General features: G+C 40.0%; 3 protein-coding genes across 5 annotated transcripts in view; 1 reads left to right on the plus strand and 2 right to left on the minus strand.

Annotated features, from left to right (window-relative positions):
• Positions 1–360: 360 nt before the first annotated feature.
• Positions 361–9,922, minus strand: tbc1d31 (TBC1 domain family, member 31). The gene is given in 24 exon segments (XM_067602261.1): positions 361–852; positions 1,265–1,447; positions 1,567–1,636; positions 1,856–1,911; positions 1,914–2,037; positions 2,195–2,323; positions 2,720–2,812; positions 3,364–3,499; positions 3,605–3,684; positions 3,770–3,842; positions 3,987–4,219; positions 4,334–4,513; positions 4,667–4,800; positions 4,900–5,033; positions 5,139–5,285; positions 5,443–5,522; positions 5,668–5,838; positions 5,942–6,142; positions 6,246–6,405; positions 6,518–6,669; positions 6,875–7,053; positions 7,424–7,539; positions 7,853–7,993; positions 9,287–9,922. Coding segments are annotated over 24 exon segments (3,198 nt in total). The 5' UTR covers positions 9,358–9,922; the 3' UTR covers positions 361–697.
• A 1,268-nt stretch (positions 9,923–11,190) lies between these two features.
• Positions 11,191–20,520, plus strand: derl1 (derlin 1). The gene is made up of 8 exons (XM_067602266.1): positions 11,191–11,519; positions 15,195–15,306; positions 15,406–15,470; positions 17,100–17,126; positions 17,736–17,831; positions 18,151–18,203; positions 18,470–18,580; positions 19,565–20,520. The coding sequence occupies exons 1-8, from the start codon at positions 11,367–11,369 to the stop codon at positions 19,719–19,721; spliced, it is 774 nt and encodes a 257-aa protein (XP_067458367.1). The 5' UTR covers positions 11,191–11,366; the 3' UTR covers positions 19,722–20,520.
• The window catches only part of zhx2a (zinc fingers and homeoboxes 2a), a 30,159-nt gene continuing 25,741 nt past the window's right edge, over positions 20,086–24,503 (minus strand). For all 3 annotated transcript variants that reach the window (XM_067602262.1, XM_067602264.1, XM_067602263.1), the window contains one exon: positions 20,086–22,789. The gene's annotated coding sequence lies outside the window, so the exon portion shown is untranslated. The remainder of the gene's footprint in view (positions 22,790–24,503) is intronic.

Below are 24,503 nucleotides of genomic sequence, written 5' to 3' on the forward strand. Positions count from 1 at the left end.
CACGCCCATGCAGACACAAGTCCTGATCAGTTCTTATAGTGAACTTCTGGACTTCAGTCGTCCAACCTGATCTATCTGTCTGTCTCTTTCCCACATACATATTAGTTAAGCTGTCTTTACACAAGCAGAAACAGACCATGAGCTCCCTCAAACAAACTCCCCAAAACAGGATTCATCTGATCTAACTCACCTGCAGTGATGGCTCCTTAGGAACCCAAGTTACATGTGGTCTACTTTGTGATACACTGGCTATTTGATGTATTCTGTATATATGGAATGACAGCAGGAGTGTAAATTAATATTTTCATACATACTGAACTGTGATAAATGGATATTTCAAAAAGCACAATGAGACAGCAGTTTTAAAATCAGGATTTTTTAAAAACATTTTTATCCAAAACAGGTTTTAAATAAGCGAGGTCATACAAAATTCATTACATTAAAAATTCAAAATGGAGCACTAGTGCAGGTATTGAATAAACATACTAACACTGTGTCATTGTCCATATAAATTCCAATGAAAACCATGAACCGATGTTTTCAAGAGATAGTGGTTGATGACGTACAGTTGACTTGTTTGAAAGTAATAAAGTAATAGCTGCTAGCTAGTACGCTCTTCAGTCTGAGTCATCCTTCCTGTTGTTCTAGTATAGTCGAGACAAGAATATGTTGACTGACGCTGTGAAGCACTTTGTGGTCACTGGGAGACAGAGGACAGCGTGTGGACAGACTGTGAGGAGGCAGAGCTGCTCTCTCTGGCTCTGGCTGCCAGCCTCTGTCTCAGTTCTCGGACTTCCTTCAGCAGTTCTCTCTCGCTGCTGTCCAGCTGGGCCCGGCCTCGGTCCAGAGAGACTGACAGGAGACAAAGCAAGAAGGACAAGGACAGGAACATTATTAATACAAAAACTCAGGAAAATGATCCTCATGCTATAAATGAAAAAAATATTTTTATTTCACTTTATAGAAAGAGTGGAAGAATCTTCTGCATTCACTTTTTGGTCTCTGCAATTGAACAATCTTGCTGTGTGGAAATCAGGACAGCACTCTGATCACTATCTTTCCACACTGCCACTAATGACATACTAAATCTGAATGACTTGCATTTATTTGGTAAACAAATACTCCAAACCAGCATGATTGCAACAGCCAGAAACCAAACAGAAGCTGTCTTAAATGGGGAATAAATGAGGAGAAAAATACATTTTTAAGCCAGTGGTATTCAGACTTTAGTTTTCATCATGGAAACATATTTTCAGTAACTTACAGTTGGTGGAGGTGCTCTCTGAAGGTGAACTGCTGTTCAGACACACCATGTTGGTGGCAGCGTTGGATCTGACTGCTGGACCGGCAGCAGTGCTACCAACATGAACACCAGTGGTGGAACTTTGTCTATGAGGAAGTCCTCTAGTTGAACACGGTGACCTCATCCTCATCTGTTTCTGGCCATCTGACACAAAGCAAACACTTTTTTTTTACACTATTCCCATGTCTGAATAACAGGCAGATCAGCTCACAAGCCACAAACAAAACTGGTGTATGTGTGTGTGTATGTGTGCGTAGTGATACCTGTGTGTGCTGAACACCTGGGCTGTCGCTGCTCCTGTAACCGGGCCCTGGTACTCATCACTTCATCCCACTGCAGCACAAAACCACACACAGGTCAGACACGTGGTTTCTTAATGAATAACACAAATAGAAATTGTTTTTTTTTTATTCTTAAGATCTATTTTGTGAAACTGATGGTAAATGTAATAGAAAAACCCATAAATCATGTCATAGTACTTTTACATGTAATAGTGAAGCCAACACATCCTGTAAATTGATCTGTTGGCAAACACACTTATGTTGTTCTCACCTTCCTTCCAGCCACATCTCTCATGGTGTCAGCCAGTCTCTCCTCCTCTGCCAGGGTCTGTGAAGCTCTTGTCCTAGCTCTCCTCTTTTCTCGTCGACCTGCTGCAGGCGCTCCGCCACCTCTCTCTGCCAGTCCGACTCCAAGCCCAGCTGGCACGCCCCCGCCAGGGACTCCTCGAGGGCCTGTTTGAGTGTGTCGGGAGAAAGTGTGGCTTTGATAGTTTCTTGTAAATATAAGAAAAGTGCATCGAGATCAAGTTGCTAACATATGCCAAAATTATAACATTGGCTCTTTTCTCAGAGTGCTGTTGGTTATGTTCGCTCTGTGTGTATCACTGACCTGCATGTTTGTCTCTGCGCTGTGTAGCAGCTCTGTGTAGCCCTCCTCCTCTCTTTCTGCCTTCCTCATCCTCAGCTCCACTTCTTCCTCAACCTCTCGTCCCATGCGCTCCTGCTCCTTCAACAGGGTCTGAAGGAAGCAAGGTCAAAGAAAAAACAATTAGAAGAAGAAATATCACCGCAATTGAGAAGAAGACAGTGATGTTATAAAAAGGTGGAAATTCACTGTTAACAGTAAGAAATGATATGAACATCAAGCAGACAGACATTTACTTTACACAGAATATGAATGTTTTTCATTGGTTATGACAAAAAGTCAAGTATCAGTTTTAAAAGTAAGCATTTAAATCTATTTAATGTCCAGTAAGAAAACAGTGGTAACTTTTAAAGCTTCCAGATCTTTCAATGGCAAAACGTTTTCTCTGTTGATGAACGTCATCAGTGGAGAACGAAGTCACAAAAAGAGAGGAACAAAAAGTAGAAGCTGCAAGAGAGGAACGGAGGTTAAATACAAAATGTTTGTCACCTGTTCAAGTCGCCTCCTCTGAACCTCCAGCTCCATCTGTCTGACTTCCAGATCCTGGACCGCTGCGGCCGTTTCTCGCTCACGGAGATCCATCTGCAGCAGAACATGAAGGTTATCATCGGGTAAGTAGTCAGACATGTAGGTTATTACACCCAAGAAAAAAATATACCAAAGATTTTTTAGTAGGGAAGCACATAAAACACCAGTGTTCACCTGCCTCAATTGGGATCACAGCCCTGTTCTCTAACATGATCAACCTCATATAGTAACCTAATAATATTACCATTGATTAATTATGACACAAACACACAGTTAAATATTTTAAACACTCACAACAGTTATGACTGAACTCAGTTAGACAAGTCAAATTAATATCTTCCAAAGTTACTGTTTTTTTAGGATCAAATTTCCTCTTTTTGTTACTATCCCTCCTTTGCAGCTCAACAAAGAAATAATGTCTGGGAGGAACTGTGTACTACAAAGACTAACAGTGGAAGATATCCACATCATTTGACTAACTTTTTGCATGGAGCCAGAACTGGATTTTGTCCCTCAATGCATTGGTTGTATGTAGAGCTATATACACAAATAAAAGAACAAGCTGTACTGTGTCATATATGACCAGTGAGGAATGCTGTCGTTACCTTTCTACCAATTTCCTGGTCTAGTCTTTGTATCTGCGAGGCTCTCACGTCCTGCTGCTGTTTGAGGAAACGTCTTCTAGTTGCATCTAGCAGCTGTAACTCCTTCACCTTCAGCTCCCTCTTCATGGCTGCCAGCCTGCAGAGGACAGAGCGGTGTCGGTAACTAATTCTGATAAATCCCATCGTTCTTTTTTATCACTTACAACTTAACTGTGGAAGTGTGTGTGTGTTGTGCTTTTACTTTTTCCTCTGTTCTGTTAGTTTTTCTTCTTCTTGTGCCAGGATGTTTCTGCGCTGCTCCTCTGCCTTTTGCAGAAGATCCTGCGTTCAAATCAAAGTAGTAAAGGAGGGAAGTATTCAAAGACTGTGTTTCACATATGGGTGATCTCTGAAAAATCATTTCTACCTGTTGTGTATAATAGGCGTCCTCTTCAGCTTGGCGACGCACAAAATCTGCACGCAGCGCTGATACCTCCTGCCTGATGAGACGATGCATGCGCACACTTTAATCTGTTGCATCTTTTGTCCCTGCTCACTTTTAGTTGTACTATCTGACATGAATTTTAGCTGAATGAAATTTGTTTCTGCTATTGTAACCATCAATACGTTATCTGCAATCTCACCTCTCGCGGAGGTACTCCATCTCCTGCAGCCGTATCTTCTCCCTCTCCCGGCTCTGATATTCCACTATGAATTCTGGGTAGTGGTTGAACACAGGGTACTGGCCCTTGGTCAACGGTGTGAAGTCAGAGAGCATAGTCCGGGGATGGATGTCAGCCGGCGTGCTGCTCATCAGTCGGTAGGCCTCTTTTATCATGGCTCCCACGTCCAAGTTGTTACGATGGTGAAAAAAATACTGAGGAGGGGAAACAGGAGAGAAGAGAGAGGATTTTATGAAGGTGAGGAGACGGAAATGTTTTTTGGCTGACTTTGTTTAGTTTTACAGGTAAGGAACGATGAGGAGAGTTACCTCAAAATCCTGTTTCTGGGCGCAGAGAAGCAGAGGTTCACGGCAGCAGGTGACGTAGGCCACGCAGGCCATGAGCAGGAATGACGGATGGTTGGAGAAGACGTTGTCAAAGAGTCTGAGCCACTCATCACGAGTTAAAACCTCTGAGAATAAGGTCTCCAGCAGGGGCCACACGTAGACCTGTTCCAGACAGAGATGCATAAAATGTGTAAACTTAAAAACAGTGCAAACATGCAGTCACCTAGATGTGAAACTGTGAGCCTGCAGTTCCAGGAGGACTCGTCTGACCACTCGTCCCTCCTACACCTCCAGGGTGTGTGGAGCTGCTGTTACCTGTGAGGTGATGCCGCAGTCCATCAGGTGCTGCAGCAGCTCCTTGTCATGATGAGCCAGAACGTTCTCTGCCATGCTCAGGATGTTCAGAGGAGGGTTGGGGAAGTACTCAAACCAATGCTGACACCAGTTCACTGTAACACAACATATCTAGGTCAACAAAACTACTGCTAGAATCTTTATTAAACTGACAATACACTGACATTACCACACTGATTTAAATCAACAAGTACCTATAACAGTGGCCACCACCTCGTAGCAGAGCATCGGATTGTTCTGGAAGAGCTTGACGAAAGGGAAGGCTACCAGTGGAAGGTACTCCACCTCTCCAAAGATGGATGCCCAGTGAGCTAACGCAGACAAAACCCTGTGGAGGAGAATAGAGCACTAAATCACTAATGTGTTGAAATTTTTGTGGTTAGAACCTCAAAATGTTGCACTGAAACTGTGAAGTGGTGTGGTGTGCAAGTACCTCTGCAGCCCCCTCTGTAGCTTGTGACTTTTGATGGGGTACTTATCATGCAGAGTGAGGTAGGCTGAATGCAGGCCTTTATCTGTCAGACTGCTGTATGCTGCATGGTTCTCTGGGAGACACAACAAGGACCGCCACACAAACATCCTGCAATACAAACACACACACACACACACACACATTCAAATGTATCATGTAAATCTTTAAAATGCAGAGATAACAATACGTTTTAAAAATAAGTTTGCATACACTTATAGTCATGAGATAAATGCATGAATCCTCCACTTGTGAAAGTAATCTTTACCTGTATTTAGCAGGATATTCTCCAAATGCTTTGAGCAGAGCCACCAGTCGCTTCTTATTCAGACCAGCAGGGAGCTCATTCTTTTGAAAGAAAGATAGAAACATCTTTATAATGTATAAATAAAACTTAACATCATTCTAAATAAAGAAAATGAAGAAAACACTCTAGTAGAAATAAAGAAAATGTATATGAACGGTGGTGTACATTTCTGTATGTTGCTCCTACCTCTTTATCCTCAACTGTAGACCCAGCAGGGGGTCTCAGTATCTTCACCTGAGTCCGGCAGCCTGAACTTTTGGCTGGTCTCTGAACAACCTCTGACTTGACCTTGACCTTAAGGTTTGACAGTTGATCAGCTTCAGCGTCTGAGACTACTGCCACCTGGGAGGGAGGAGGCTGAGGAGGAGAGTTAGCTACATGTTAGCATAATATCCACCATATCTTACATGCAGACACATACAGAACACGCTTAACAGTGTATCATTGTAGCAGCTGTTACCTTGTTTAATTCCTGTGTGAGACTCTGAACGCTGTACACATTGATGCTGCCGTTATCCATGATGGCCACGACATGTCGGCCGTTGGGGCTGACTGACACTGCGGTGATGGCGTCGTCGTGGGAACCAATGTGGAAGAGCAGCTTGCAGGTGTGAATGTTGATGAAACGCATCACGCCATCCTGGCTCAATACACCAAGCGTCTACAGAGACAAAAAAACCATAAAACAAATGAGATTCTGTAACAAGAGAACAGAGGAGATAAGAGGGGAAAACAGAGGTAAACTGATCCTGCTGTGTGTGTACCTGGCTGGCTCCTCCGTCAAAGCTGTCGGGCAGGAATTCTAACTGTCTGACGGTTCGAACCTGCGTGGGCATCTGAATCACCCTGACCAGCTGCTTGTTATCCAGACACCACAGGTGCAGCAGGTTGGAGCGCCCACCAGCAGCAAGGCTCTTTCCATCGCTGTCAACGTAAGCCAGTTATATTAGTTTTTTGGTAAAGTCTTGTGAAATACAGTCATGAAGAAATACAATAAAGAGCTACACAGTCACTGGTTGGGATGTAAGAGACCCACCGTGTAACAGCAAAAGCCTTGTAGGAGATTTTGGGTCCACAATCAGGGACAGGCAGCTGGTATTTGCAGAACAGTGTGTCGCTCTCCCAAGCAAAGATGGAGTCATCGCTGAAACAGCTGAGGATGGTGTTACTGAGAGGCAGGAAAAACACCTGCAATGCAGCAACAGAGTGCCATGAGCACATGACCATGAACACAAAGTACAAAGCCAAAATCAGTGCATACCTAAAGTTTAATAGACAAAAATCCTTAGCTGATGAAAAAACATTTGCACAAACTGTATGAAACTTCACAGTAAATTACTTTTTTCTTTAATGAAACTGGCAGTTTCCTTAAGCAGCATGTTTGCATCTCTACCTTCTGTATGCCGACAGACTGTCTGATGTTGAGCTTCCTCTTCCTCTGGAAGGTGTCCAGGTCCCAGAGCTGAGCTGTGTCTGAGGACGTGGTGATGGCGTAGCGGCCTGAGCTGTGGACAGAGATCGACGAAACTGCTCCCTCGTGACCGCGCATCCAACTGACCAGCTGCTTTGTGTCTAAGCAAGTAATGAGAAGGCAAAATAGCAGAGAACAAGTTAACGTAGTGGTGAGTGATAGACAGAAGTGAATGACACACTCTTTCTTGGCTATACAACAAACTGACCAGCTGTTTTGTGTCTGAAAGAAAGATAATACTGATTGTTGTTTGTTGTTACAATGGAGAATATGTTAGGAGTATAATTTTATCTAAACAAGAGAGCATCAGAGAACAAAAGAAAAATAAAATACATAAAAATAGCTATTTTTATTCAAAATTAACTTGTGTAAAAAAAAAAAAAAGTCTTGAAAGCCTAACAACAGAGCACACATCTAATAATTGCAATTAAAAGAAGGAGACAAAGTTTTGTGTGGATGTGTCTATCTTACCTTTGTCAAAGCACTTGATGGTGTAGTCAACCAGAGCCACAAGGAACTCTGTGGTCCTGCGGAGGCTGAACGCCAGAGCGGTGCAGGCCTGTCCTGTCTTCTGCACCAGACGAAATCTGTCCCAAGAAAAAGGAAATGAAAAAAAAAAAAAAAAAAGACAGAAAGACTTTTTATGATTCAACATTGTCACGTACATGGAGAGGAAAAGAAAAAGTTTGACAAAGTTAGAAGTGTGTGGATAATTTTTGTTTTATGTGCTCTGAACAGAAAACATTGAAATGACTTTAACTAGCATTAATAGGACCTGTGGGCACAGTAATGACAGAAAGTGGACCAGAAGATTTGTGGAAATGTTCCCATGTAGCCAACTGTCATATAGTAAATCATACAAATAAAAAATAATCCAAGCGAGAAGCAAGAGTCAATCACCTGTTTCTACTGATGTCAAAGACATAGATGTTGCCATGGTGATCGCCAGCCAGAAAGGAATCTCCTGTAGTGTCAAAGGCCACATGGAGGAAACGCACTGTCTTGGCCTGCTGAGCAGTGCGGACCACCGTCACTAACACACTGTGAAAGACAAACAGCAAACATTAAAGGAGAAGCGTACACTGACACTGTACTCAGATTAAAAAATGACACATGGCTGCTCTCTAGTGGTTACCACTGACCCTGAGAGAAGTGTCAATGAAACACTGTTAATAAACCATCTGACCTCATATCCATGGAGAGATACACATAGGTGACAAATTAAAGGAACAAACAACATTAAGTGTCTTAGTATGGTGTTCAACCAGAATGAACATCCAAAACAGCTTCCTTGCACCAGTTGTCTAAGTCTCTTGAAATCTTCTGGAGGGATCGACACTATTCCTCTCTAAAGGATATTCCCTCATGTGGTGTTTTGATGATGGTAACAGAGAGTGCTATCTTACACGCCAGTCTTATCTCTTATAGGTGTTAAGTCGGGTTGAGAACTTGATATTTGACTGTGTAGGCTGTGGCATTAACATTCATTTTCATACTCAGTAAACCATTTACTGACCTCCTGTGTCCTGAATGGAAGCATCTATCGGTTTTGTATTTTTTCCTTTAATTTGACACCTGTCAATTCAAATATCAAAAGTCAATATCAATTCAAATGATTTCAGGACTTTATTTGACTGGTATACCTGAGGTGCAAGAACAAAGCTGCTTGGATATTAAAACAACCTTATTTATGATTTCATAAGGACAAAATTACCCATCACTATTTTAGACTGAATGAAGTATGAAAAGTACTAAAAACCACAACATAATACTGTCATGATGAAGAAATATTACAATATATTTTTCATTTTATTGAAACGTATTGACGAGTTCTAGGCCAACTGCTAGACAATTGATTCTTAAAGTGGGTTATAATAACGAGGAATATTGAATTGACTGTATGAGTAGCCTAATATTTTATTGATTTAGCTACGTTAGATGGTAAGATATTTTTGCTGGACAGAACTTTGATTTACTCCACCTTCCCTTCTCAGTTGTAAGTGCTGCATGTGCTAAAGGTGAAATTTAAAAAAATAAAACAAAACAAAACAATGAATACTGTGCAGTTGTGGATCCGAGTTGATCACATGACCTGTCAGTGTTTTACATGCCAAACTCAGCTGGCACTATGGATGTAGAAATAACGACAAGAGCAACAAGTGTGACTAATCTAAATCTGAATCTAAATAAATTGCAATGCAGTTTGCCACAGCGCAAGGTTATTTTAGGCCCAGAAGTATATCATAGAGACATTTTACAACACCTCCCTGCAGCATCAGGTGCATACAACAAACTAATCAAGCAGCATATACAGATGAGCTCAAACCAAGCTACCTTTTCCCCGGTGCTGGTTTTCGATGCCAGACTTTCCCTTCCTCTTTGTTCCCGATGTCCGTCACCTCCATTTTAGAAACGTTTGTGGAAACTCGGATTATAAAATTTAAAAGGTGATTCACCTTAACCAATGTAATGTTTCTGCCCCAGTTTGGAGCAACGTGGCTAGTTAAAGTGCTAGCCGGCTAATCTCTTTACTGGCGGAGCGAACAGCGCGAAATTTGAAAAGGAAAAAACGCAACATTTAGTCTGTTTAGCTTAATGTACAAACACATATCCTGTAAAGAGTATCGATAAAAGCTCAGCAACGTTTACTGTTCATCACAGAAGTTCAGCAGTCCCATAAAAGTTTCACATTATACTATCAATTTTCTTCAACTTCAGTGTTTTCAAGACGGTTATTTTGACGCCCAAAGTCGACGTAAGAGGTAAACAGAGAGGTGCATCATGGGAGTTGTAGTTCACAACCTCAAACTTTCTGCGAGGGCGTCATATACGATTATATCTATGGAGGGCGTAAACTAAAATTTCCTCCATCTCTTTTCTTCACTACAGTCATTTAAAAGAAAGGTAAATCAGTTATGAAGTCCTCAAGTGGACATAAACGTAACTGCTTCTGGCACACCTCTTCCTGCTGTTGGCTGCCTCTGGATGGACAAGCAGCGCTTTAACAAACTTCACAGGAAGTACTAAAATAAACCAAAGAAGATGTTAATTTGTTAACTAATACGACTACATCCGGTTCTGGCATTTTCCTTCAAATTACGAGCATGATATCAGTCTTTCATATATATTATTTATTTATAAATAAATATATGTACAAGCCCACTACTTGTTCATTGGTGTTTCTCTAAAATCAACCAACAGTGTGTTTATCAAATCATAAAGTATTAATTTTCTAACTATTCAAAGTATTTTAATATTTGAGTAATGACATTAGTTGTTAATGACATTTTCTTTCTTTCTTTTCTTATTTTTCCTTACAAATAGAAGTTAAGTCATCCATCTCTTCTGAGAAACATTATTTAGGCTTGAATGTTCATGGCAGTGGCAATTTTATTTATGTAGCACATTTCAATACAAGTAAGCTCAATGTGCTTTACATTGAAAAACAAAATATAAAAATATGGGCATAAACATGAGGTAACATAGGTAACATAGGTAACATAAGCTATACAAATATAAGAATATAAGCATGAAGCATACACCCAACGTACATTAAACACACCACACAGCAATTAAAAACCCCAAAACATCAACATAACACCCCTAAATCAACACTACACAAATAGAAACCTCTGCCCTACATATAGCTGCACATGTAACCAACTGTCAACATATCATCCATATCTTAACTAGCAATAATTCTCCTTGAAATGAAAAAAGTGTTGATCTTTCAGTTGTTCGTTCTTTGTAAATTTCTTTCTTGCCTGATGTCACACATACATAAGCACATATATTTCTACATACACATATAGATATTTATTCATATATATAGGTAAGACACATACTCTTGTTGTTTATATTCTTATCTATTACTGTTGCTTTTACTATTTTAAGTTTTTTTTACTGCATTGTTGAGGAGCTGAAACCAAAGATTTTTACTTTTTTATACTTGTGTAATGAGACGTAACAATAAAGAATTTGAACTTGTTTGTTGGTTTCATTGTTTAGCTGGTTTATACACCTACAATCTTCTTGTATTCTGGTATTGTTTGCACCAGTATTGTTGTACTTGTGGTATGTGTTTACATAGTATGTGTAAATGTATAGATGTATATGTATGTGAATGGTTGAGTCATTTCCTGGGTCTCTTATTTTTGATCAGCTGATAACTTCTAGCAGTAGTACTGTAGTATTATATTTGGTTTTACTTTGAAAAGCTGATCCGGATGTGTGTGCTCTCCTCTCAGTAACATAATTTTAGTAAAACTAGCTCCTCATGATTAGCCACGTCATGTAAACTTAGCAGTGGAGCATTTCTGGTTTAAGAGCAACGAGGGGTCGCGTTTTTGGGGGGATATTAGTTAATTCTAAAGCGTATTTCAGGGTTATAATCTATCAGAAACCCTATGGAAAGATGTCAGACATCGGCGACTGGTTCAGAAGCATCCCGTTCATCACCCGGTCCTGGTTTGCTGCCTCGATCGCTATTCCCTTTATAGGGAAATTTGGGCTGGTTGATCCCAGGAACCTCTTGCTGGCGCCGGAGTTATTCTTTAACAGATTTCACGTGAGTGTCCCTTGGCCTGTGTTCGCCTGTGCGTGTCGGAGGAGCCGCTAAAAACTGCGGTTGTTGTGTTTTGAATGTGCTGGGTTAGCTAGCAGGTGGCTAAGCTTCAACAGGCCTGAGCTGTGTGACAGCCAATCAGAGAGCGAGACGCAGCAGGGTAACGTTAGGACTTTAAAATTCAACAAGACCTCCTGTAAATATAACTGAATAACAAAAATAGTCATTTATCTAACAAGAAAAGGTCGTGTAGCCATAATGTTAATGTAAAATGTTAGATTGTATTATTAATAGTATTAGTATAGTAGTAATAGTAGTAGTATAGTATTTGGCCAGGCCACGAATATATTTCAAGCTACTTTATACCTCACTACATTTCAAAGGGGAATATTGTAGCAGTAACAATAACCCATAAGTATGGCCTTCAATTTATACAAGAGTGATGTGGAAATTTGAAGCCTCCAGTGCACAGACACGGAGACTGGACTTGACAGTGAAATAGGAGACATCTTGTGTTCAGCAGGAAAACTTTTGAAATGATAAATATTTGCATATTTTTAGAATCTGGAGTTTTTAATGAAGGAGGAGATGTAGTTTTACAGATTTTAATAAGATAATTGAACTTTTTTTGTGGAAAAAACACATCAAACACAAATTATTATTCAGAGTATTTTATATACATCACATAACAGGTCTGGAGGGGATCTTTAACTAAGCCTTTGAATGCAGGACTTGTGGTATTTTTACACTTGTTGTATTGCTGCTTTTACTTTGTCTGAATACTTCTTCTGTTACTGGTTACTTGAGCTGTTTCAGTGCACCTATTACACTCTCTGTGCTGTTGAATGACAAAGAGCAGTCTGCCTGTGTGCTGTTTAACCTGCCAGAGAGCAAGCTGGGGTGACAGTTACAATAGGTTACTGATCTCAGGCAGTGCTACAGCTCAATGGCGTATTATTGTATCCTATTTACCTATTGTTAAGTTTTGACGTTTGGCAACAAATAAGAGACTGACTCTCGCCTTGTAATTTACTGTAGATTATCACAGTTTTTCACAGTTGTTTACACATGTTTTCCGAATCTTTGGCTCATTTTCTTAAAACTCTGAACACAAAAAGACAAAAAAAAGCAAAATAATCTTCCATTCCCATCCCTTTCTTTTGGCTAGGTTAAAGCCAGCCTCGTCAATAAAAATATAAAAATGCTGAATTGCAGCAGCATCCAGCTCCAAGACTCTGAAACAGATAAGACAATATGAGAAATAGATCTAGATCAGTCAATATGGTGAAACACAAATACACTGGATTACAGTACTATAATGTGTCTACACAGTGCTGATATGATAGTAAATTCACAGCATAGTACTTGCTTGCACATATTCATAGTGCTGTTCATTAACCCTGTTGTTTCGCTCAAACAGCACCCTGTAGACCTGTTTCATCTGGATTTGGTTGTGCTGTAATACACGGCCCAATGTTGACAAGCCCACCTGGTGGATGTTATTGAATATTGTGTTGTCTGCAATTATGTAGATCTGGATTTCTCATAGTCTGATTGTTTGCCACCACCATGTTCACAATAGCGGTCTTCTGTTCTGGTGTGAACAGCCGGTGTCTTCACCATGGCTCGTCTCTCATTTCTGCAGAAGATCCAAAAATATGATGTGATTGGTTACAGTAAGCAGTATGTATATATGTATATTTTCAGTATGAAATGACATTACTGTAACATTGACCAACAATCACTGAGTAACATGGGCCTACTGATATGTCTGACTGCAGTATAGTACAGTATAAATGCATAAAGAGCAGCAGCATGGTGTAGATAGTAGGTATTTCTGATTGTACGGATGATAGATGCAACCATGTAGGAGCTCAGGTTGGGCTGAACTCTCTGTCCAGCCTCCCTGATACTCAATGCATGGAAAAGCACATGTTCAACCAATGTGGCCCTGATCTCATCTGAGACAATTGTCCTTCCTCGTCCTCCTCTTCCTCTCACTCCTTGACCTCTAGCTCTTGCTTCACCATTGACTTCCATTTTCCATCAAAACAGGAGAGCTCATCTGTGGCCTTTTTATTTATTTCTTTACACATGTGAGTAGTGTGTGTTGCCAATTGGTTAATAAAGGTTGGCATTTTGATCGGTGTTTCTAAAGGAACACAAGAGATTTGAAGTTTGAATGTTGTTCCTAATGTAGAGAACTGTGTGTAGTGTTTTGCAAAAAGTGTGATTTAGGATTGAAAACTGAGTGTAAAGCAGACATTGTGCTTGCAATTTTGCAGACTCGGTTGATGGATTTGGTACGTGAGTTTCAGGTTTCAGTGATTGTGTTTCAAGTTCCACTTTTAGTGTGTAAGCAAATGTGAAAAACTGTAATCTGGATTTGTGGTTCCTGTTCATATTTGTGACACCTGACCTACAAGAGAAGACCATGACTATTTGCATTATTATGAAATATATTACTACTGTATAACCACTTACAATATCCCTTCCAGACCCATGAGGTTTCCTCCACCATACACTGATTTTCAATAGCTGGCAAGTCCTGCTATCTCTCTTGTGACAGATGAAAGTGAACCTGTCCTGTTTAATTTCAGTCAGCCCAATTAGCATCACTGTAACTGCTATACTGACTTATCATACGGGAGGAGCTGCTTGTCACAGAAGTCCATTTTAGAAAAAACTAACCATGGAAAATATATTCCAAATTCAAAAATCCATCTGTTGGGGAAACGTGGACAATATCAGTACATATTAATGAATACTCAGTGAACAGATGTTGATGAATCTGTTGATTATTTTTTACAGTGAACTGAGACATCGTTTAGTCTATGTAATGTTACAAACATAGCGAGGAATGCCCATCACAAGGTCTCAGCAATCAAATGTTTTGTTTTACCCAACATCCAAAGACTTTGACAGAAAAGCATTAAATCCTCATATATGAGAAGCTGGAACCAGAGAGTGTTTGGCATTTTTGCTCGATTAAACAGCTGCAACAATTAGTCGTAGTCAATTACCAAAATTGTTGCGCTGTCGAGTGACTATTTAATTAATTGACTAAAGCTGTTGCTCCCATGCAGCATATCTAGCTACAGCCTATGCACGATTACACTTTTATTCCACTCAACTTCAGCATTGTGTTGTTATTGTGTCCTGTCATTTTCCCCTTGATTAATAGTAATTTCACACAAAAGATGCTTTTGTCCTATCATCACCCTTAAAAGTCACCTCTTAATTACTGTATTGATCTGACTTCTGTTACCACCAAACCAAATCTTTGAATCTTTGAAGGTAACCGACACTACAGAGAAACACCAACTGTCTGGTGCCGCTTTTTGAGTGCTTAGAAGTTACCGTTTGCAATCCACACGAGATTTCGCATGTGTTACTAGCAGAGTCTTGAAAGTCTGGATCAGAAAGATGAAGAAGTAGCTGATGATGTGGTTTTTGAAAACTTGGATTGCAGTGAGCTCTTACACAACCACTAATCAGGCTCCAGCGTGACAGAAGCCGCAGTGATATGGATAATAGTTGACCTTGCATTAAAGAAATCTTTTCTGGCTGGTACATGTCCCTTCTTGAGGCTGCTTCGTGTCAGACAAGCTGAAGAAATCCTTGACTGCTAAACTCCATTTCTGTTCAATTAATCTGTCCGTGTTCTGTTTGTTTCAGCTCTGGAGACCAGTGACAGCCACCCTATATTTTCCAGTATACCCTAATACTGGGTTTCTGTACCTTGTCAACCTGTATTTCCTCTACCACTACTCCAGTCGGCTAGAGACAGGTGAGACAGCAATCCTCAGTGGTTTACACACATGCAGTCACGTGTACCGAATGCTCTTTTTGTCACGCTAAGTGTTTCCTTGCTGTTCTTGTCTTCCAGGGGCGTTCGATGGCAAACCCGCAGATTACATCTTCATGCTCGTCTTCAACTGGCTCTGCATTGTTGTATCCTTTTGACCGGCATCATAAAAATGCCAAACCCCTTCAAACCTTCTATTTAAACTGGGTACATGATAAAGTGTTATCTCTGCTGCCTTCTTTGCCCCTTTTGAATTTCTCTTTCATCTGTCTTTTCTGTACCCCACTCTCTCGCTCTGCAGCAGCGTGCCATGTCAGGGTGGCTCTGTGCCAGTGGCCCAGTGTCGGTCTACCCCTGCAGAGCAGAGAAACCTAATCTAGGTCACATGCAGCACCGGCAGTACAGCTCGGCCCACATCTCAACACTTTGCTGTTCTGTCGGGGAGCTCAGCTCTGATTGTCAGCCTGTCTGGGTTTTTAGACGTTTCTTGTTTACGTGTACAAGACAAATTTAGGCAAAATCCTATTCTGCTTAAACCTCCTTTAAAGGACCAGTGTGTAGGGATGTGCATTTCCATCACTGAGGCTGATGTGAGATACATCTCGATGCATCGCCAACAATCCGTTACATTAAAGATATATATGAAGCAACTACCAATGCGATACAATATGATTCACCCCTATTGCAATGCAGTGTGATCCCATGTGATTTGATTCAACACAATGTGATTCGATGCAATGCAAAATAATGATGCAATTCAATATGGTACAGAGAATTTGATTTTATTACTGAAGCATACAGCAGATCATAAATTAACTAAAAAAGTGCATTTTTTACTTTTCTCTAATACTGCAACTCAGTAAGCATCTCATTTATGCCGTTTCTTTTTTACTTCTAAAAAAACCACTTGGACCTTTCACAAACAGGCCTTTTCACAAGTCCTTTGTAGTGTAGTGTTCTCTGCCTCCAGTTTACATGCATATACACTGTGACTTAAACAATTACTGTCAAAATAGTTTAATAATCCACTTACTCAGACGTGCGGAACAATAATTCTAGAGGGTTGGTTCCACCCAGAACATTTTAGCAGCACACCACTTAGCTGTAGCATGCTAGCGCTCTTGAGAAACAGTTCAGAGGAATCAATCTAAATATCAAATTATTGGTCACATTTCTAAATGATAAAGGTATAGGGCCTCTACTAATGTAGATAAATTGGATTTTACCGATGCAAAGAAGAAACGATGCATCACCCTCCTCTTCCAAGTGTGCAGGAGAACCTACGGTGGCCGTGAAACTTGCGAAAAACATGAAAGATCTAGAGCTAGTGTTTGGTTTGTCCGTTCTAGGCTACTGTAGGAACATGGAGGTGCAACATGGCAGGCTCTGTGGAAGAGGACCTGCTATCTATGTAGATATAAATGACTCATTCTAAGGTAACAAAAACACAACAATTCCTATTTTCAGGTGATTATACACTAATTAAAACACACTTATGAATATTATGTTCCATTTCTGCCAATAGATCCCCCTAAATCTTACACACTGGTCCTTTTAAACAAAATGTTCAGTTTTTTGTGGCATTGGGTGAGAAAAAAATGTCTGCCAAGGTCAGATGCCTTGCTTAAGGGGAGGAGGCAGAAGTGGCAGGTGAGAGTCAGCTGGTGTGGGGATTTGAACTGGCCACCTTCCAGTCACCAGCTGCTCTGATGTTACGGCTCCGGCTGTGATCGCTCTGAGCCACAAGGTTTTTGTCCTTGACTCTGAAACTGTAGATAACTGGGCTGCTGATGAACATGCAGGTGAGAATCCTCCTCTTATTTTTTTATTATTTATTCCACACCATGAAATTCAGACCACTGTATAGTATATAAAGCATATGGCAGTTGTTTGCAATCATCACCTTTTAGATCTTAGAAGTGTTTCATGAAGCAGGATCACCAGTTAAACCAGTTCAACCAGATTTAAAAGACAAATTTGACATTTAGAGAAATACAATTGTTCGCTTTCTTGCTGAGAGTTAGATGAGAAGATCGATACCACTCTGTACGCTTAGTATGACACTACTGCTGGATAACCAGTTGCCAGGCAACCAGTTGAGACTCCAGGAACTGGTCCCAACCAAGAAATAGTCTGGTCAGCCAGCAGATGTGCCTACGTACACATGTTGGTGCGTAGAATACAAAGAAAATTAATATTACTCATTCGAGAAAAACAAGTCAGTTTTCAGTTTATTCATGACATGATTTTCACAATAAGCCCTGCTTTTCTTCAAACACCCCTCAGATGTTATGTGGTATCGCACTTGAAAAAATCAAGACTGGTCCTGTTGTGACCATTAATCTAAATAAACCTCAAGCTTTGAAAATGATTGGAGACTCACAGGTTGTTGTTCATGTTGTTGTTTTCAGTTGCTGATGATCCCGTTGATCATGTCAGTTCTGTACATCTGGGCTCAGTTCAACAAAGACACGATTGTGTCCTTCTGGTTCGGAACAAGATTCAAGGTACCTCATGTTTTACTGTCAACACCCATTACATTACAGAAGGAATAATTATGTAGTATACAGTGTTAGGTATCTAACATGTCACAGTGATATCAGAACACATAAAATAGCAGTAAGCATAAGTTTGATGGTATAGACTGTCCTTGCTCATCAAATAAAAGTTGCCTCTTTTTTATTTTTATTTGACTAGTTATCTCCTGAATTGGATGTTTTAGGTCTTGGGTATTTTCACTACCTGGATGTGAAACCTTCTTATTACTCAACATGAAGATAATCCTGATGCTCATATTAATGATAGTCTACATATTCTCTGTCTTAGGCACATTATCTACCTTGGGTCATCCTGTTCTTCAACTTCATCATCGGAGGCTCGTAAGTAACTCCTCACTCTCGTGTCTCATTTGTTGACAGCAGTTTTATTTAGTGTAACTGTTATTACAGTCAGCTGAGTCAAAATCACAGTTTATAGTGATATCTTTAACACGCTGCGCTGTAAATGTAAATTCAAAGTAGTAAATGACTCAATAAGCAGCCGTATATATGTTTAAGTGTTTGAATTGAATGTGTTACACCAGTGATGATGACGTCTCTGTGAGGTTTGATTAATCTAACTCCTTCTCTGTGCTGTTGTTGTGCAGTTTTGTGGATGAACTGGTCGGGAACCTGGTGGGTCACCTGTACTTCTTTCTCATGTTCAAATACCCCATGGACCTGGGAGGACGCTCGTTCCTCACCACACCAGAGTTCTTGTAAGTCTGTGTGTATTGTGTATATGCACTGTTTTAGTCTTGCCTTGAAATGACGCCTTTCATGGTTTGTTTTCTTTAAGGAAGTAAGAATACATTTAGAGTGAAACTAGCTTAAAAGAAATATTTGTCGAGTGACTATACTCCATAACTTGGGTCTTTTTGGGAGGTGGGGGGGGGGGGATTTCTGGCCTGTATTCCTATTAGTGGTATCATTTTACTCACCAGCTTCATTGCTGAGATTTTGCAATGTCGAGGATTTGCTACACGCAGCTTGAGAGCGAGAGCAATAAAACACACCCTTTCTCATTTCAGTGCATTCAGGGGTTTTGCTGGTCTGATATGACCAAGGTGGCTAATGCTAACTTATGATTGCTAACTTAAGATAAATGTTGCTCTTTACTGACTTTTTGACTCTTCTCTATGTTTTTGCATTTACAAAATGTTAACATAAGCTGGCTGGCTGGTGCGACTAGTTTTTACTATATTACCTAAACTAAGACAGACAGACAAATGTAAAGGCGTCTACCCAAACTGTTAATGCTCATTAGATTTTGTAGAACTACTTCCTGGTTCAACTTTAACCATCTGTGCTTTGTGCTGTTATTCCAGCTTGCAGTGTTACAAGGAAATGATTTGCATTCAGTTTTGGTTTCACATTCCTGCAGATATTGGTGCAGATATTCAAATAAAACTGGGGTTTATTTTAAACCTTTCTAAGTGTGTGTGTGTGTATTTTGCACCATTTGACTAACTTATGTCATAAAGCGAGTAACTGTGGTGCCATGTGCTCAGATCTCAAGAAAAAAAAAGCCCCAAAAGCAAAATGATTTTTTCTTAGAAATGTAATTTTGTTGCTTCATCACCAGCTTGCAAACCTGGGGGATTCTTAGGGATTTTAAATGCTCCAATGTTTTTTAAGAGCATTATTTTAACCCCTCCCTCCCTTCTCATCCCTCTGCACATCTCTCTCCTCACCCTCTCCAGGTATCGGTTCTTCCCTAACAGGAGGGGAGGGGTGTCGGGCTTTGGAGCTCCTCCAAGCAGGAGACCAGCTGCCCAGGAGCAGGCGGGCGGAGGAGGAGGAGGAGGAGGAGGAGGACGCCACAACTGGGGCCAAGGCTTTCGTCTGGGGGGTGAATGAGAGGAGGAGAAAGCTACGCCCCCACCCTGTTTGCTCCTGATACAAATGGCTGTGCAGTTGATGTTTCAGGTTAAAATGCTTGCTGCTTCACATTCTTCCCTGTTTGAGGGAATTAAAAACCCTGACTTTAATTTGACTGACTTTAATTCACATTCACGTTTATTTTTAAATGATACAACAAGATGAAATTTGAGGAAGCATGCATTTTAACCACTAAAGCACAGCAGGACTCAAGAGTCTGGCTCAATTCACCAAGTAAAGCCAGCTATACTATTACTACTACTGTCCATGTGAAGCAGATAGAAGGAAATATGAATAAACAGATTTTTTTTTTTTTTTAATGCGATGATTCTTGAGCTTTCCCCTTTTTCTTTCTGTCTTCTCCTCCAGCTACCCTTCCCCTTTTTTTCCCCGTACCCTGCCATTGGACTGTCAAGGCAGGAGATGCTGCAGCTGCACACCAGCACTCTGTTGGTTTCAGCTCTTGTGTTCCTTTCCCTCCTTTCTCTCTCTCTCTCTCTCTCTCTCTCTCTCTCTCTTTGAGGCCGTATCAGATTACTTTGTAATTACCAACGTACTGGGAGTGTGCTCTCAGACATCCCTCTGCAGAACATGGGCAAAGCTATTTAGAGAGCGCTGTTTCCAGGTCTGAATTTACATGGGTGTAAAATGTTTTCTAAGCCTCTGTGGCGCAGACCTCATCTTTCTGTCCTATGATCTGATCTTCAACAAAATGAGGTAAAGATGGGGTTTAGCTCCTTTTTGTTTTTGTAAATATAACAATTGTTTATTGAAAGGATGATGGAGTCTGACTGGTCAATTATCTCACTGTCCACGTCCGTCCTGTCTGTCGGTTTTTGAATTCTTTTTTTCAAGCCAATTCACAAGTGTTTGTGCTCCAGAAAGGTTAAAAATTAATGTTAAACTGAAAAATTGCAACACACAATAACTGACGATGGTGGGTTTTTGTTATATACTAATATACAGACAGCTGGAGTTTCCATTTAACCTGCAATTAGCAACATACCAAAAAAAGTGTGTAATTATCTCCAAATGTACAGAATAAGTGCTGCACTAACATGTTTCCTGTCATCAAAATCAAGTCCTATTAGAGAGTCTTGGCCAACAAATTGTGAGATTATTTTTTGGTTTGCTTAAGTGTGTTTAATAAAAAATGTCCTCCAATGCATCACATCATAGAAGGGGAAAAGTAACCCTCAAACAGGCCCGAATGTAAAGTTGTAAAAGAAAAAAAGTGACCTGACAAGCCAGTGTACAGTCTAGCAGTGATGTCTCTGCACTGTTTCACTTATTTTCTACAAAATCATTTTGTACTTGAGTAAATAAGAAATCATAACCAGTCTTCCTCTCCAAATCCAGCTTTATGTTTCTATTTTTGACACATGCAGTTTATACTGGAGGAACAAGACGTGCTTCTACAGTTTGGTTGTGTATTTATTGAGTTACAGCAGACCTAAAAGTAGAAAATGAAAATGCAAGCGGTATTCCATACAAGCCAACCAAATGTACAGTATCTCAGATACTTGTCTGAACATGAAACTAAAACAGCAGCAACAGACATTCAGCCAGCAAACAGCCAGAAACCTGCTCTTCAGACCAGGTCGATTCAAAATGACAGTTCAATTTCAAACTTTCAACTCTGTGCTTGCACAAAAGGATGTGCGGGGGTTGCAGTTTAACCGATAAAACACAGATATCCCTTTAAATCTTGAAAATTTGCTGTTTTAAGAAATATGAAATTTTGAAGCTCATGCAAGCAGTTAACGATTATTTGCCAAAGATTTCAAATTCTTTTGCCGTTTTCCGGAAAAAAATCAGCACAGGTTTGATCATTTATCTCTGTAACCTAAGAATTCATGAACCATCTGAATTAAATGAAGGAGCTTCGGTTATTTTAACATGCGTGAAAAACATTTGCACCACAATGTTCTTGGCGAGTCCAGTCAAGAATATTTCAAGTTTTTAAAACAAAGAGCTGATGAGCTGAAACCATCATCATCATCATCATTATCAGCTTGTACTCGACCCAGTTCTGAGGCAGGCAGGACATGTCAGATAAAGAAAGCTGAAAAGGCAGCGTGGTGCAATCGAACAGACACTCTCTTCTCTATGCGATTCATCATTTCAATATCAGAATAAAAGAACATTCTGTACTGTTTGAGCCTCTTGAACATGCGCCCGGTACTGATGCAAGAGCACACCAGCTGATTAGAAAAGACACTAGAAGTTAGGACGTACAGTGCATTAATTCATTCGTTTGTCCTAATGCGGTTTGTCTTGGTCTGCGCATGTGGCTGCTTGTGTTCATTCTCTGGCCGTCGTGCGCTCTCAGCACATTCATTCCCTCTAACTGCCCCTCTACAACTTGTGAGTGATTTCTGTTCCATCACCAGCACGTTTTTATGAGGGCGAGTCAAAGTGACGCAGCAAAAAAAAAAAAAAAAAAAAAAAAAAAAAAATTAACAGTTTCTTACCAGTTTGAACAGCTAAGCTGGAGATCAAGTGGCCTAGCATGAGAATATCTATTACTACAACGCGGATATATGCAAGTGCCATCAAATACTACTCACAATGAGTAGTGACAAATTATGATTTTCAAAAAAATAGGACTGATTTTCAGCAAATAACAGACTATTATACACTTTGATCTTAAAACAACAACGAAAACATTCCAGGTTTCGGGGCACCAGTCAGACTCTTTTTTTAAAAAATGTAACAAAACTTGCCCTCCCAGTAAAACTGTACAAACCTTTTTTTTTTTTTTTTCTTCCTTTTTTTGCAATACAGAAAAATATTTACATGGATGTTTCTTTAAAAAAAAGAAAAAAAAAAGTGTAGTAGTAGTAAGAACAATGCATCAAGTCCAGCTTTGGCACTCCTCTTCATGTCAGCGTCTGCACCACACATCGGTGCTTTCAACAGTGGAACTTCCAAAGGGCGCTTTGCGATGACATCACAGGCAGACAGTTACATCACTGGTTCCACATTTGGTCATCTTGAGTTGTAACGTGATGGTCGGTGACTCAGCAGTCAGTGATTTATCTCATCTGGAACAGAATCAGATACAAACAGGGACTCAAATTAACACCAGGGCTCACCAAGATGCCAAAGCACATGACAGTGAAATGTTTTTATTGTGACTGTAAAGCATGTCGATCGACCTGTTTAACAAAGAAAACACTCACCCTCCAATCACCTTGAGCTACCCACTAAATATGAAGCACTTCATGAATGTATTAGGACTAGTAAATTCAAGACAGGAAATGGTTTGTTTCCATTTTCTTAAAGTTTATTATTCAAAGTGATTCTCTTTTTTCCAGATGTAGTGTTCTTGTCATTTCTGCAAGTCACTGCTTCACTATAAATTTAAATTAGTGTCTTCTCTAAAACAAGGATTATCTTATAAGAGATGGATTTCTGTTGAAACCAATTTAACTGTTATGTTCTAAGAAGCTCCCAATAATAATTAGACTACACTTGGCATGAGCAGAAGATATGAAAGTATCCCTAGCTATTATTTATTTATCAATTAATATATGAACAACTTATTTCTCTTCCCATGCTTTAGTTGTAGCCTCTTTAGAGGGTAGGTTGAGCCTTGGTAAAGCATTGTAAATTATTATTTGACCTTGTACCAGGAATAACTCACTCATCAAGTTTATCTGGTGTAACTGTGACCGAGTTTGGCAACAAAATATTTCACATAATTCCAAACCAGTAAGCATCTACAACAACAGGCTTTTTCCACAGAAGAGATTTTGACAAGTCACAGTAGCACAGGTGTGAATAATAAAATGAATGATGTCTGAATTCCATTTAACTGCTTCAGTTTCGGGCTCCTGGTATTGTGCACGCTGGCTCGCTGCTATGTTGTTCAAAAAAAGGTCCGTTATTTACAGGCTCTTTCTCCTACAGTTGTTGAAAATAGGTATCGTAAAAGTTCCTCCCAAGTATAAATCAGCAGTTGTCTTAACCAGATTTCTCAACTTTAAGTGTGTTATCTGAAGTAAACAAAGAAAAGAATTTGCTGATATAGGAAGTGGAAAGGATATTTTCTGAGCTGTTAAAAGTTGCTTTTAACTGTCTCCTGTGAACTATAGGATTACCTTTATCATTTGATTTTCATTCAGAGGTGGGAAACAATGTACACATATAAGTACTTCTTTACAATTTAGATTAGATTAGATTAGACAACTTTATTAATCCCCAAAGGGGAAACTCATTTGCCACCAAATCAACTCATGCAGACAACAAACACTATAGACAATACATTCACGTTACACAACAAATAAATAACATCATAAAGCCATTTAGACATGATAGACAGCTGAAAGGTGCTATGGATCTAAACCACATCTAAAAGTGTTCATTAAAAAATTGCTGCTGGAACAAAAGACCGTCTGAGTCATTCACTCATGAGACGTCACTAGTCGCTCACTGAATGAGCTTCTGACTCCATTAAAAACACTATAAAAAAGTTCAAAGTACAGAACTGATTTTAGTTTGGCCCTTGTTCTCTTTTCTCCAGTGACCTCAAGTGAGTCTGGGGTAAGACCAATCACTGAGCCGGCCTTTCTGATCATCTTATTGATCCTGTTTTTATCATCCACAGTGATGCTGCCTCCCCAGCAGAGCACAGCATTAAAGATTCTCTGGTAAAAAACATGAAGAAGCTTCTTGCTGATATCAAAGGATCTAAGCTTCCTCAAGAAAAATAGTCTTGACTGAGCCTTCTTGAATACAACCTCAGTGTCCAAGTAG

This window comes from Thunnus thynnus, chromosome 10 (genome assembly GCF_963924715.1).
Source record: "Thunnus thynnus chromosome 10, fThuThy2.1, whole genome shotgun sequence".
NCBI classification, from domain to species: Eukaryota; Metazoa; Chordata; class Actinopteri; order Scombriformes; family Scombridae; genus Thunnus; species Thunnus thynnus.

Bases quoted from the DNA above. Each gene is read 5' to 3' on its own strand.
- derl1 (XM_067602266.1), top strand. From the start codon at position 11,367: ATGTCAGACATCGGCGACTGGTTCAGAAGCATCCCGTTCATCACCCGG. The intron at 17,127-17,735 runs GTGAGAATCCTC...TGTTGTTTTCAG, and splicing joins GGCTGCTGATGAACATGCAG to TTGCTGATGATCCCGTTGAT. The intron at 17,832-18,150 runs GTACCTCATGTT...TCTCTGTCTTAG, and splicing joins GGTTCGGAACAAGATTCAAG to GCACATTATCTACCTTGGGT.